Below are 15,099 nucleotides of genomic sequence, written 5' to 3' on the forward strand. Positions count from 1 at the left end.
GTTTTGTTTTTCTGAGGGTGGCGTGGGTGGTATACTAAATATTACACTCTCAACACAACATAAAATAATATATTTTCTTTTAATAAACAGAAACTAGAATATTTTTACTTATATCTTTATTTTATATACATTTTTATTATACTTATATTTTTTTCTTTTTTTCCTGTTGATCTTTTTCCACGTGTGTCTGTTGAGCTCTGCTGTACTGTTACTGTTGTTACTAATAAAATTATATTCACACAATAATAATAGTACTGCCTCGATTACTACATTTCCCAGAAGTCCACACTCCAGTCCACAGTCCCAATCATAGCATTATATTCTGAATGTGTCTGCAGGGATCAATAAATATTTTAAAGATGTAGATAAACACATCAGGGGCAACCATAGACCTTAATTTCCACATCTTTTAGCACTTTTTAACTTCATTATAAACATCTTTAAACATCTTTATCCTGCACATTTGTTTTCAACTATTCCCACAACGCTCACACTTAACCAGCTACACAGCACTGCTGTTTCGGTGATATATTTAGAGAATGGGAATAATTAAACTGCAGAATTTAATTATTAAAATATTATTTACTCTGTTAATATTGATATATACACGTATTTGTGTGATATAGCTAGCTAGCATGTAGCTAGCTAGCTACTATAGCTTGACTTCCGGCGCCACCCTGAGTGGCAGCCTTTCCAGAAACCTCCGTCTTTTGGTGTGTACTGTTTATCCTTTTTTCTTACTTATTTATTAATTTTTAACGTTTTATATCTATCTATCTATCTATTTATTGATATTATAGATTAAATTAAATTTAGTTAAAATTACAGTGACAAAAATGAACACCCAGCGATTTTTTTAAAATGTCAAATAAAATAAACAGAAATGTAAATAATTTTAAAAAATATTTAATTATGTCCTAAAACGTATTTACGTCCATTTATAGCGTCACCGTTTCCTATTTGTATCAATTGCTAGAAAAAAAGTCAGAGAGAGAATTTAACAAGATTTTTTATTTTTAACACAAAGCAATAATTTAATAATAAATAAATTCATAATAATAATAAAAAAAAGATTAAATTAAATAAAATACTGCGTAATTGTTTTGTATCGCTGCCCCTCGCTGTTAATCTCCCCGCAACTGGCTATGATACGGGAGACTGCCTCCCCGCGCTGATCTGAGATCAGTCCTGCTCTTCCCCTGCAGTGCTAATCAGCCCAGCCTGGCTCCCAGCATCTGATCCAGGGTCAGCTTTAAAAAGGGGGCGGGTGGACGCGCTCCAGAAGTCGGCCATTTTGTAGATGCCCTTTTATGCCATGGCGGAGATGGATGACGGGGACGAGCCGGGCTTGGTGCACACGCACAGCGGCCCGTCGGGATCCAAGTCGGGGGGAGACAAGATGTTCTCTCTGAAGAAGTGGAACGCGGTGGCGATGTGGAGCTGGGATGTCGAGTGCGACACCTGCGCCATTTGTAGGGTCCAAGTAATGGGTAGGTGCTGCAGCTGCGGGGTTAGCAGCTAATTAGCTAGCTAGCTAGTAGCTAATCCAGCCGGTTAGCGGACTAGCTGCAGTAGCTATGTGCTAGCTAGCTAGAAGATCTCGACTTACCGAGAAGATTGATGGAGCTGGCCGGGTCTGGAGGCTATTAATGAATGTGTGAGGCTATTAGAGCCAGCTACTGCCTGCTATGTTAGCTAGCCAGCCAGCTAGCCAGCCCCCTGTATTGCAGGCTAACCCCTGCCCCCAGCCCCCAGCCCCCAGACAAGGCAGATGGCTATTAGACACTGCTCAGATCAGCCCTTTTCCTATTAATAATGATCAATATTCATGTGTCAAGCCTCTAGCCAGCCTCTATGCTGGTCCCAGAGACCCTAAACTGGCCCCTATTCCTGTGCTTTTAACACAAGCCCATTTCACAAGCCCTAATTCCAGCCTGTGTCCATCTGTTAATCTGTATGCTTTGTTATCAGGCTCCTTCACCCTGTTCTTCGGTCGTCAGGACCCCACAGGACTGACCGCCACACAGCGGTGGGTCGTTCTCAGCTCTGCAGTGACCCTGAGATGGTGGTGGCGAGTGTATGGTATGAGTGAATCAGACACCCCAGCATCTTCCTTCTGGACTGAGAATAGTCCAGCCCGGTCAACGGCGGCCTGTGGGCACTGATGACGGTTGCTAGAGGATGACCGACTCGGGAGCTGTGCAGTAGTAGATACAGAGCTACGTGGTGGACCGACTAGGTAGGAGGAGAGGACAGTGAGTGGACAGTGAGTGGACAGACAGACTGACACAGTGTTTAAACACTCCAGCAGCACTGCCGTGTCTGATCCTGTCACTCGTCTCATCCATCAGCTCAACACTAACGCTACTAACACACTCGCCACCAACACCACCACCACCACCACCATGTCAGTCAGTGTCACTGCAGTGCTGGGAATGACCCACCACCCACAAATACTACAGTCTGCTCTGTGGTGGTCAGTCCTGTGGGGTCCTGAGCAGTGAAGAACAAACGGGGTGAAAGGAGCAGTCTGCAGAGAAACAGATGGACCCAGTGCTCCTATATGAGAAGTGGGGCTGATGTGATGGACAGTGGGTGCTTTAGTCATTTTATCCACACTTACTATCTCCATATATTTATTCGTACCTGTTCTAGCTCTGCATGTTCTGTTTATACAAGGCTTATATTAATAACCGCTGTAATGAATATTCGTGTAGTAATATTATCATCTGTCCGTTTTCAGATGCATGTCTGAGATGCCAGGCAGAAAATAAGCAAGAGGACTGTGTTGGTAAGTAATGCAGTCAGTCAGTCTAGCAATGCACACAAGCCACAGCGAGCCACAGATGGCAGCAGCTGACTGATTTTCAGCTGCTGTGTGGTCGTGACCAACATGATGACCAGGCTTTATGACTCAGCACCTGTGGCCGACTGTGTTTACGCTGACCTGCGACTGTTTGAATAATGTAAACACTGCTGTTTTGCATGAGCCTCCGAGTCAGGGTGCGTTTTATACTGGTCCATCGGTAGATTTGCTTGGTCTGGATGAAAGCAGAAAATCATATACACTGATATTTGAGATCAGACCGAAAGATAGAGAGAAAAGGTTGCATCTGATCGGGCAGATTGCCACAATGGCTGTGTCTGAAACGGATGGCTGCTGTCTCTTAAGTCAGCAGCTTTGTGGCAAAGGTATCTACGGCTGAAACGCATTTGAGATGTAATTAGAAGGCAGCGATATGTGATGCCACTGCCAGGATATTAATCACGTCTGTCATCTGGGGGAATAACTAATTTAAATTGGCATAAAAGACAAAATCCAGACAATATTACACTGACAATTATCATAAGAAATAAAATATATTAAGGGAAAATGATCATAAATTACTTAAATATGTACAGACCTCTGCTTTCCTCTCAAAACACTCCACTCCCGCTAACCCAGAGGATCATGGCATATGATACGTCTACGCTGCCAATAGCTACAATAATCTGCATCCAGCTTTCAGAAGCAAGTTGTACTCCAGACTAACTAAACTTGTTTTAGTCAGATATCCTAAAGAAATCTGCCTCGAGAAGCCGAGGAAACTTTACCATGGTTTTCCCATGAAGCCAGTGAACTAGTAACACATACCCATGAATGGCTTAACGCTTTTATAAAATGGTGGACACCTGATCGATTAATATCTAATATTATTGGTTTTTGCGGTCATGCATGTGTATGTTGAGTGTTTAACAGTGCTGTTGAACGCGCCTCGGCTTCTTTTTAAAACCAAAACAGTCCAAATTATCACCATTTCAGAGCCCGTGATTAGATAGGAGAAACATATTGTATCACGATATTTAAAGACATTTTCACAATATTTATCAGGATAGACAGACAGAATGCGTCAGTACTAATGGATTTCCAAAAACTGACATCCAAATACTCTCCCATATATAGTCATTTTTATGGAAATGTGCTGCACTTTATCCAGCCAAACCAGACTATTTACACTGTTTTTAATGAAACATGCAGCTGAGCGGTGCACTGATGATATCCTCTATATGCTTTATCACAACATGATAAAAACAATTACAAATACAATTAAAAATGACAATAAAATATACATGTCAAAACAGAATATAGCTCATTAATATTTCCACATTTTTCTCTCTGTGTTTGACAGTTAAGTCTTTTAAGCCCAGGTCTTTTAAGCCCAGGTCTTTTAAGCCCAGGTCTTTTAGGCCCAGGTCTTTTAGGCCCAGGTCTTTTAGGCCCAGGTCTTTTAGGCCCAGGTCTTTTAAGCCCAGGTCTTTTAAGCCCAGGTCTTTTAGGCCCAGGTCTTTTAGGCCCAGGTCTTTTAAGCCCAGGTCTTTTAAGCCCAGGTCTTTTAGGCCCAGGTCTTTTAGGCCCAGGTCTTTTAAGCCCAAGTTGCGTTCATACTTCATACTACAAGCTGCACCACAATGAGCCTGTTCAGAGGTCTACACACCAGCGTTTTCACCTATTCTATTCTGAGGAATCGCCTGGTGTGATTTCTCTGTTAGCGTGGTTGGGTAAAGGTCATTGACGTGAGAGCATTGCCGTGTAAGCCGTGGTGCTCACTGAGACCTCTTGAGCATCTAAACAAGCAAACTGAGGAGATTTAACTTCTCGCTTTTGCTTTTAGTACAATCATCTTTACAGCCACTTGTGATCTTTTTATGGCTGTGTTTGCAGTTCAGACACGCTGGGCATGGCGAGCTGTGACCCACCTAATAAGGGCTGAAATCTCTGTTCCACTCCGGCAGCGTCCATCACTCATCTGGAAGCGCAGACGTTCAGACAGTCATTTCTCAGACCTGTCTTGGCCTCCACCAAGACTTCAATAAAACTGCATGTCATGAGCCTGGCGTAACTAGTCAGCGGCCAACTTTTCCATCTGACAAGGGCATGACTTGGCCTTTTTTTCTCACTTGTGAACATCGCTAAAGCCAAAATGCAAACAATCTAACTTTTCCACCTTGTCCTAGTGTACATTTTTTTTTACGATATTTGGTTTTCATTTAGGAATTTTTGCGTTCAGCAGTGTATGGTTTTCTGCTTTGGTCCATATAGCATAACCTCCCTAATTTTCCCTCTTAGCCCAGCTGTTCAGCGAGGTCATGTTTATTGTTCTGATTGTTCTTCTTTAGTTTATCACTGCAGCCTCAAGCTGAAGCTCATTGCTATCTTACACCCCGCCAGCAGTCTATTTTCACTGCATCGTTTAAACAGCAGCGCTGCTTGTGAATATATCTACACTGATGGGCGTGGTGTTCTCGAAATGAGGGGTGTTCAGGTCAGTTTCTGGAGTATTACTGTGTATCTTGCCAACGGAAAACACGCCATGAGGAACTCCACTGACTGAAAACAGCCTAGTCAGACGTTCGTTGCTATCTCGGCAGTGAATTGTTAACACAGGCGAGTGCAGCCCGGCGCTTGTACGCCCCCCCCACACTTTACCCCACTGAAACAGCAAACAACCAAGGTCAGTCTGACCGCACCTGGCTCTTAAAGGGAGCGACAAGAGACACGCTGATTGGTTTATTGCTGCACATTACGCCCCAAAAAAACACACCCCTGATTTATTAAGAGACTTTGCTCATTTCGAGCTGAGCCAGGTGAACTTTTCCCGTTGTACGATAGCAAAGACACGCCCCCTAAGTCAAGCTGCATGGTTGACGCTGCGCTATTATATGGCTAAAATAGGGCCCTAGTAGGCTATAGTCACAGAAATCTTTTTTTTGTGAATGGGTGCTGATAGATTTAGCTCAGACCATGTCCAGCTGATCGCTTGAGGTTTAAATTTAGCTGTAAACCATAAACATTAACTAAACGTCAGTGTGTCTAAAATGGCTCTGCTGTCGTTACGTGTTCTGAACCACTGTGTCATCTTATTGACCTTTAGAAGACCAGGATGTGGGTTGAGTGATGTGTGGGTCTGTAGCTACAGAAGATATTTGCATGACTATTGCCATAGCCATTAGATAGCACAACTGAAAAAGCAACATTTGGACACCACGCCTTGGCTGATTGACTACATTTGGGATAATTAGGGCAAACTGTGCACCCACAGTACCATAATTCTTCAGATTTCTCTGTGTCTATGAAGCTCTACCTTGTATAATAGTATAGCAACTTGATGTCCTCTCTCCTTTTCCAGTTGTGTGGGGAGAGTGCAACCACTCTTTCCATAACTGCTGCATGTCTCTGTGGGTGAAGCAGAACAATCGATGCCCGTTATGCCAACAAGACTGGGTCGTACAGAGGATTGGCAAGTGAGGACTGCTCCCCGCTGGATTCCTGGTTCACTCCGGACCCTGTCTGACTTCAGGAGAGCACTGAGAACACTTCTTAGCTGCCCGATGTGACCCCAGTGTGCATGTTTGTGACTGTCGAGCAGAACCCATGGACTTTACCAGAGCTCCAGGTGACCCTGGCTACCTGCCCCTTCTGTCTCCCTGTCTGCCAGTAAAGACACAAGACTGAGATGCACTGTGGAGCAATGCCGCAGTGTCCTAGGGAGTGTGGATGGGAGCATGGATGGTGCTGTGAATGTGTGTGTGTGTGTGTTTTAACGTGTGTTAGAATAAAAATGTGAGCATTAAAACAGCCTAGCTCTGTCGTTCGTGTTGGTCTTTTGGATTATTTCACAGCACGCCCTAATCCTGCTGTAGAGCTCTTACAAATACACCTGTACACTACATTGACAAAAGTATTGGGACACCTGTTTATTCATTGTTTCTTCCCAAGTCAAAGGTATTAAACAACAAAAAAAGAGATGATCCTACTTCTGGTGGAGTAACTGTCTCTACTGTCCAGGGGAAAAGGCTTTCTACTAGATTTTGGAGGCGCGTTGCGGTGAGGGTTTGATTGAATTCAGTAACAAGGGTGTTGGTGAGGTCAGGATGTTGGATGATTATGATGATGATGATGATCATCACCAACCTATCTCATCATCCCTTACTTATCCCAAAAGAATTAGATGGAGCACCACCATCCATCATTCTAGAGAACACCATTGTGTTTTTCTGCTGCACAGCTCAATGCTGGGGCCTTTATACCCCTCTATAGCCCACACCTGACATTAGACAGCATGGTGCCAATCTGCTTCAGAGAGTCCTGTTGTATTGGCAGTACTTATTCATAGGAACTAGACAGGCAGTGAGTGTCATCAATGGGTGGTGGAATGTGTTTAATAGAAGAGGTGTCCACAAATATGTAGACATACAGTGTTATAGTGAGTGCTGTTATGTTTTATAGTACGTGTCATTTATATATTTATTGGGCCAATATTCATAGTCTACATTTATATGTAGGACATATTTACAATAGTCTGTCAGTGGTATTTCCCCCCAGACCATCTTTTACAAACACATTTGCTGCATTTGTCTTGTGTAGCCTATGGAAAAGCTTAAAAAGCAGATATTTCGTGACTGAAGGCCTTTTGCTTTTGGCAGCTTTTCCTCAGTTCAACTAATGTAAATGTAAAATTAACTGGTTTTATTAAAGACAAGTTTAGAATTAGTGTTTCACCAATACTGTGACGATACCGGCACTTACACACAGTATCGTATCGTATAGTAGAGAGCAGCGATACCATGAAGCTTACTGACACCATACTTTTTTTTACGTTGAATATATTTCTTTGCATATTTTATCATAAAACCAAATGTTTAAACAACCAGTAAAAGCCAGTCATGAATAGTTATTACCATTAAACAGACATTTAATGAACCTTCCATGTTTCCATGTTCTGAAACCAGTAGTTGAGTTTCAGCAGCCTTTTTTTTTTAAGGAAACTCTGAAGTTTAGTAGGTTTTTACACAGAGACGTGAACCTGAATGTGAAATCACTGCAGAAGCTCTTTCTGTTTCTAAGCTGTTTATTATTAAAGCTCTGAAATGTGAATTTAAACAGCAGTAAAAGCTGTTTGGTGAAGCTGAGCCAGATTCTGCTTGTGTTTCTGCACTGTGGCCATTTTTTATTATTTCAGCTCTGAAACATTTAAATTGTGCTGTTCCTCAACCAGTAAACGCTGCTCTTTCAAGATTATTAGATCTGATTTGGGATCAGATATTAAAAAGTACAGCCTATAAAAAGTGGAACTCTATAAATATCAGGATTTAGAGCCGTGTATCGGTACTCTATCGGCAAAAACGTGAAATTCTGGTATCGGTATCGGAAAGGAAAAAGTGGTATCGTTGCATCCCTACTTGGAATACATTGAACTTTACATTGTATTGCTTGATATACAGGCAAATGTGGACATCCTAGGTGGCCTGTCTAGCTCTAGATAGGCTAGAACCTAGCATGTTCAATATTTCAACAGCATCTCAGTTGGGTTTGGCTGAGCGTAGTTGTCCCAAATCCTCTTAAAGGAACCCACAACCCACAAATAAGCTCACGAAGGCACTTAGCTTGGAGAAAAGCCTCCGCCAAGGTTTTTAATTCCATGTGAGTAATTACATGAGTGCAACTGAGAGGCCTTTTAAACAGAGTAGCTTCAGACTGTTAGTCTCGTCTGGAAGCTCTTCATGTTCACCTGGATGGAGAAACCACCTACGGATCAATCACATACCTAAGGAACCCTTCTGGTAGCTTCTCTTTGCTTTAGTTCTGGAGCTCCACACCTGCTGCCATGTGCGACCTGGGGGGACTTGAGAACCTGGTGGCCAACACAGCCTACCTGAGGGCCCAGGCAGGAGAAGATAAGGAAACGAAGAGGCACCGGCAGAGCCGCCCCTTGCCCAAACGTGAGCAATGTGCAGCCATTCGTTCAACCATTCCCATGGACTTTGAGCAGATGTGTGAGAGGCAGCCTATTGGGAAGAAGCTCTTCAGGCAGTTCCTCCTGGCCTCTAAGCCTGAGTATGCAGTCGCTGCTGAACTTCTCGAGGAGCTGAGCAACTGGGACCTGGCAGAGGCAGGAGCTAAAGACATAGCAAAGCGCAACATCATCAACAAGTTCTGCAAAACCGAGTCCAGTAGCTTCCTCGCCTACCTGACTGGCGACGTGGCCAATAAATGCCAGGCAGTTTCAGAGAAGGACTTTGAGGAGGTGATGATGGGGAGGGTGAAGGACGCCACTGAGGAGTTCCTGAGAGGAAAGCCTTTCGTCGAGTACCGCAGCAGCCCGTTCTTCGATAGGTTTGTTCAGTGGAAGGCTTACGAAAAACAGCCAGTTTCAGAAAAGCACTTTTATGAGTTCAGGACTCTTGGGAAAGGAGGGTTTGGTGAGGTGAGTGTTCGTTCTTCATCCTTGGTGTCCATTGGCACCTCAAACTAAGAGGATGCCCCGTCCATCCTCAGTGCAAACCTCATGAAAAGCCATGTCAGTGGAACTTAACATTTGGAAAACAGTAGAAATCTGTAGGAAAAGGATGCGGGGTCACTATGACAACCAGAGCACTGTGCTACTTTCCACACGCTTGTGTTTCACTCACTGGTTCTGTCCCTTTTGTTCGGCTTCAGGCTTCTGTTACAGACAAAACACCAGAACAGGCTTTTTTATTGAGTTTAAATTTCAGCTTTTATTTTTACTTGACAATGAAACTTTCATTCAATCAAGAGTTCAGTTCAGAGTACAGGATGGCTAAAAATAGCAAACACCATGATTCCTACTCATATAAGGAGCTCAGTTTACATTCTCCGAACACTCAACACAGTTTAGACTCAATTCAGTTCTGACTGGTTGAACTGTGTTTAGACTGGTTGAATTTAATTTTGACTGGTTAAACTGTGTTTTGACTGGTTGAATTTAATTTTGACTGGTTGAATTTAATTTTGACTGGTTGAATTTAATTTTGACTGGTTGAACTGTGTTTAGACTGGTTGAGCTGTGTTTTGACTGGTTGAATTTAATTTTGACTGGTTGAATTTAATTTTGAGTGGTTGAACTGTGTTTTGACTGGTTGAATTTAATTTTGACTGGTTGAACTGTGTTCTGACTGGTCAAATTAAAGTTTGACTGGTTGAACTGTGTTTTGACTGGTTGAATTTAATTTTGACTGGTTGAACTGTTTAAACTGGTTGGATTCAGGTTTGACTGGTTGGATTCAGTTTAGACTGGTTGGATTTAGGTTTGACTGCTTGAACTGTGTTTAAACTGGTTGAATTCAGTTAAATAAACACATCAAGTCTAGCCCTGCTATAAAGTCAAAATCCATCAAACAATGGAAGAACTTTAGATGTTAGAGATTACACAACCTGTTGGGGTAAAATTCTCCATTTATGAAATTAATTGTGAAAAAATCTCATTATTTTCTGTGTGAATTTTGTGAACCTGACAATGGCTAGTCAAGCTGATTAAAACATTTTTAACAGTTTGTAAGAGACATTTTACACTATTAGAATTTCCATAAAAAAAGAGAGGGGGGGGTCTTTAAATGCCTGGATTAATGGTTCTTCTCTATAGTGTAGATCTTCTTATATGGTTCCATGTAGCACCAGGAAAGATTCACTATTGTTTTTGCCAAGATTATCCCTGAATGTCACCTGTGTAGGTGTGTGCAGTGCAGGTGAAGAACACAGGCCAGATGTACGCTTGCAAGAAGCTGGACAAGAAGCGTCTTAAGAAGAAGGGTGGAGAAAAGATGGCTATGCTGGAGAAGCGCATTCTGGAGAAGGTCAACAGCCGCTTTGTGGTGAACTTAGCATATGCCTACAACACCAAGACTCACCTGTGCTTGGTCATGAGTCTGATGACTGGAGGTGACCTCAAGTACCACATCTACAGCATAGGCGAGCGAGGTATGGAGTTGGACCGCATTGTCTACTACACAGCTCAGATCACTGCTGGCATCCTGCACCTCCACGCCATGGACATCGCCTATCGAGACATGAAGCCGGAGAACGTGCTGCTGGACAGTCAGGGCCAGTGCAGGCTGTCGGACCTTGGTCTTGCCGTGGAGCTGCCCAGTGGGAAGACCATCTGCCAGAGGGTGAGAAAGGGAGACCATGCTTAAGAGTTATCAGCAGCCAACAGTTCCTGACATTCCCAAACGGTCCTAACGAGTCAATAGATGAATTAATTAGGTTCTGAGACCGCTGTATTGTAGAGTATTGATCTTCACTGTGTAAAAGTGCTGATGTGGAATTCCGTTTTTGCCTATAATTGAGAGTATGGAGGTACTTTTAGGGCCGTAAAAGCTATCAGATCAGAATCTGTCGTGTAGATTTCATTAAAACCATCAGTCAGCCAATGAAATAGACGGATTTCAAGATTTAATCCAGTCCTGAAGCCAAAAGTCTGATTGATTGATTGGATATCTACTGAAAGTGCGGCCTCTGATGTCATGCACTGAGTGGATTTAGTGTGTCGTGGTATCTTGGAGATGGATCAGGGACCTAACGTAAGTCCTGGGATTTCTGAACGTCAGCAGATTAAAGCTGTTAATGTCAATCATCAGAAGAAGAGACATTACCTTCTGCTTCCAATAAATGTGCACACACACACACACACACATACACACACACAGGGACTTAGGGACACAGGGGAGTCCAGAGTGACGTGCTCTACGTAATCTCCAAAATCTCAGGAGGCTTAAAGACTGCTCAAAGAGGACCACACGCTGTAGGCTTTGGATTTGAACAATATTTTAGCATAATCAGATAAAAATCTAATCTAATATTTTATATTTAGAGGATATTTTTCCATAACTGTGAAGATTCAAGCTAAATTTAATAGACATATTTGGGATATTGTCACATGAAACACACTACTTTAACAAAAAAAAAAATATATATATATAAAATATATTCTTATATTTCTTTCTTTATTTATTTCATATTTTCCAACAATAAATGTTATATATTCTCAATAAATGTTCAAAAAAAAACTAAATTACCTTTTTTACCTGCTATTGTGTATATATAAGTATTTTGAAGCTAAGTATTAGCTAATTAATAGCTAATAATTATTATTTAATAACCTTAAAAGTAATTTAGAATTAACATTTATATTTTAAACACAGTCATTGAGATTTTTTAATTTACTTCACATAAAATTTTGTTTATTTGGACATCCTAATTTTAATATTTTTTAATAACAACAACAATTTAAAATAATTTGAATTGAGAATTTCAGAATTCTTTAGTATCTGGTCTTTCCCCTTTAAGGACAGCACAGGCTTGAGAAGGCACTGGCGTGAGCTCCAGAGGTGCCATATGGGGCAGAAGTCAGGATGATTTAGAGGGCCTGTGACTGATATGGGCCCTAAAAATGTATTTTGGCAGAATATTAGAGTTGTGGGGCCCAGTAATGTCTTTTCATGGGTCCCAAAATCCCTGCCTGTGCCCCAGGCAACATATTCACAGGTTACAGACCACAGACCAATTACCCTGAACCAACACACAACATATTGTGCAGCATTGCTGGCTGTGGTATCATGACAAGACCCGTGACCAGTCTTGGGGTCATTTAGGGCCACTGCTGGGTCCTTTTTTTTAAATGTAGAAAGCTGAGCAGATTAGTTATGACTGCCAATCAGCTCAAACCATCACTAAACTGCTACTGATTCTTTTAGGACTGTCTTGTCTCGACCCCTTGACCCTTTACCCACCCCACCACCCAGGCTGGCACTAATGGATACATGGCTCCTGAGATTTTGAAGGAGGAGCCGTATCGCATGTCTGTGGACTGGTGGGCCCTGGGCTGTAGTGTCTATGAGATGGTCTCAGGCCGGCTGCCCTTTAAGGACTACGGAGAGAAGGTCCAGAAGGAAGAGGTAGCAAGGAGGACCCTGGAGGATGAGTGCACGTTCGAACACCAGGGTTTCAGCGCCGCCGCTAAAGACATGATCAGCCTCTTCCTGAAGAAGAACGTGGAGGAACGACTTGGGTGCAAGTGAGTAGAATCTAGGAGTAGAGCTTATGGTTCTGAGGGAGATGGTCTGAGCTACTGAAGAGGCTGGAACTAGTCTTGGAGCACTAGTACAGGCCAAGCCTGGTATTCTTTCTCATTTGGCTCTCCAATTATTTCCAAGAGGAACAATCAAACCTAGTCGTCCTATTAAGGGACAGATTCTGTCTGATGCTGAGTCTGACATGGTAAGATGGTCTTGGAAATTCTGACCCAGCTGAAACAAAAAGATTCATCGAAATCTTGCACTCTTCTTTGAAAGGGTCCGGGCTTGAGAAAACAGCTAAGAGCATGGTGGTAGTTGGACTGTTACACATGTTCTAATGTTTCTAATGTTTTGGCAGCTCCATTGGCTGCTTTAGTGAAACAGTTCAGATTCAGTCACTACGTACAGATGAGTAATGTTAAACTACAGACTGTCCACTTTGATTAATTTAAGGGCATTTACATCCACACTATATGGACAAAAGTATTGGGACGCCTGCTCATTCATTGTTTTCCTCTGAAATCAAGGATATTAAAAAGAGCTGATCCTGCTTTTGTTGGAGTAACTGTCTCAGGGGTAACAACAGGTGAAAAAAAAAGGGTTTCGACTCTAGGCTTTTGGTCAATATCGGTGCCAGAGTTGGAATCCAAGGACAGTATAATAAGGCTGAGGAACAAGGCAAGCGTTGTAGAGGTGTTTGGGCCTCTTTCTCTTTATTATGATGATTATTTATGCCGTCATCAGCTTTGGAGGCCTACCTAGTAAGTTTACCAGTTGTCTTTCCTTCTAAAGTGTTCCAAGCAATTGATTTGGGTGAGCTAAGGTTTGGGTCGATGGGGTAAACCCTTCCTTTTTTGCAGTTTGTCAACATGGGGAGCAGAGATGTGCCAGTGGAAGTCAAGGAATGCTTTGTAAGGCTGAGATAAGCATAAACAGAGAAACCTGAGACACTCTGAGACATTAAGAGGTGCCATATGGGGCAGAAGTCAGGATGATTTAGAGGGCCTGTGACTGACAGGGCCCTAAAAATGTATTTTGGCAGAATATTAGAGTTGTGGAGCCCAGTGTAATATCTTTTCATGGGTCCCAAAATCCCTGGCTGCGCCCCTGGTGAGCTTATTCACAGGTTACAGACCACAGACCAATATCCCGAACCAACACACAACATATTGTGCAGCATTGCTGGCTGTGGTATGGTGACTGAGTCTTTGGGTCATTTAGGGCCACTCAGATTTTGGTGGATTAGTTATGACTGCCAATCAGCTCAAACCATCACTAAACTGCTACTGATTCTTTTAGGACTGTCTTGTCTCGAGCCCTTGACCCTTTACCCACCCCACCATAAACCTGAGACACTCTGAGGCACTCGGAAGAACCCAAATTTAATGGCTGGATGAGTGGGTCAGAACATCTCCAAAACAGCAGGCAGGTCTAATGGGGTGCTCTACCAAAGTCAGGGTCATGGGCAGGCACGAGGCAAGGCTCATTGATGCACATGGAGGTCATCCCACCCACCTCACAGCTTACAGGACCTGCTGCTAATGTTGGACTTGGGGCTTTAGATACCACAGCAGGACACCTTCAGAGGTCTTGTGTTGTACTGTTGTGGCAGGACAAGGGGGGCCTACTCAGTATTAGGCAGGTGGTGTTAATGTTATGGCTAGAAAACCGTCAACCTTCTGTCTGTTGTGCTTCTTTTCAGTGGTGATGACCCTCGGGAACACAAGTTCTTCAAAGCAATCAGTTTTCCTCGTCTGGAGGCGGGGCTCATCAAGCCCCCCTGGGTGCCCAAGCCCAACGTAGTTTACGCCAAGAACACGGGGGACATCCGGAACTTCTCTGAGGTCAAAGGGATCCAGTTTGATTCCAATGATGAAGCATTTTTCAAGGAGTTCAGCACAGGTGCAGTGCCAATTCCGTGGCAACAGGAGATGATTGACAGCGGACTCTTTGACGAGCTAAATGATGCAAACAGTAAAAAATCAAGCCAAGCATTTCACGACAAGAGGTTATCGAAATCTTGCACTCTTCTTTGAAAGGGTCCGGGCTTGAGAAAACAGCTAAGAGCATGGTGGTAGTTGGACTGTTACACATTTTCTAATGTTTCTAATGTTTTGGCAGCTCCATTGGCTGCTTTAGTGAAACAGTTCAGATTCAGTCACTATGTACAGATGAGTAATGTTAAACTACAGACTGTCCACTTTGATTAATTTGAGGGCATTTACATCCACACTATATGGACAAAAG

General features: G+C 42.8%; 2 protein-coding genes across 2 annotated transcripts; both read left to right on the forward strand.

The window, feature by feature from the left end:
- The first annotated feature begins 1,298 nt into the window (after nucleotides 1-1,298).
- Nucleotides 1,299-6,629, forward strand: rnf7 (ring finger protein 7). The gene is made up of 3 exons (XM_072695695.1): nucleotides 1,299-1,490; nucleotides 2,744-2,791; nucleotides 6,168-6,629. Exons 1-3 carry the CDS (start codon nucleotides 1,301-1,303, stop codon nucleotides 6,284-6,286), a joined length of 357 nt encoding a protein of 118 aa, XP_072551796.1. The 5' UTR covers nucleotides 1,299-1,300; the 3' UTR covers nucleotides 6,287-6,629.
- Nucleotides 6,630-8,645: 2,016 nt separating this feature from the next.
- Nucleotides 8,646-14,888, forward strand: grk7b (G protein-coupled receptor kinase 7b). Its single transcript, XM_072695078.1, has 4 exons — nucleotides 8,646-9,245; nucleotides 10,510-10,947; nucleotides 12,580-12,851; nucleotides 14,555-14,888. The coding sequence occupies exons 1-4, from the start codon at nucleotides 8,646-8,648 to the stop codon at nucleotides 14,886-14,888; spliced, it is 1,644 nt and encodes a 547-aa protein (XP_072551179.1).
- The last annotated feature ends 211 nt before the right edge of the window (nucleotides 14,889-15,099 follow it).

This window comes from Salminus brasiliensis, chromosome 13 (genome assembly GCF_030463535.1).
Source record: "Salminus brasiliensis chromosome 13, fSalBra1.hap2, whole genome shotgun sequence".
Lineage (NCBI taxonomy): Eukaryota > Metazoa > Chordata > Actinopteri > Characiformes > Bryconidae > Salminus > Salminus brasiliensis.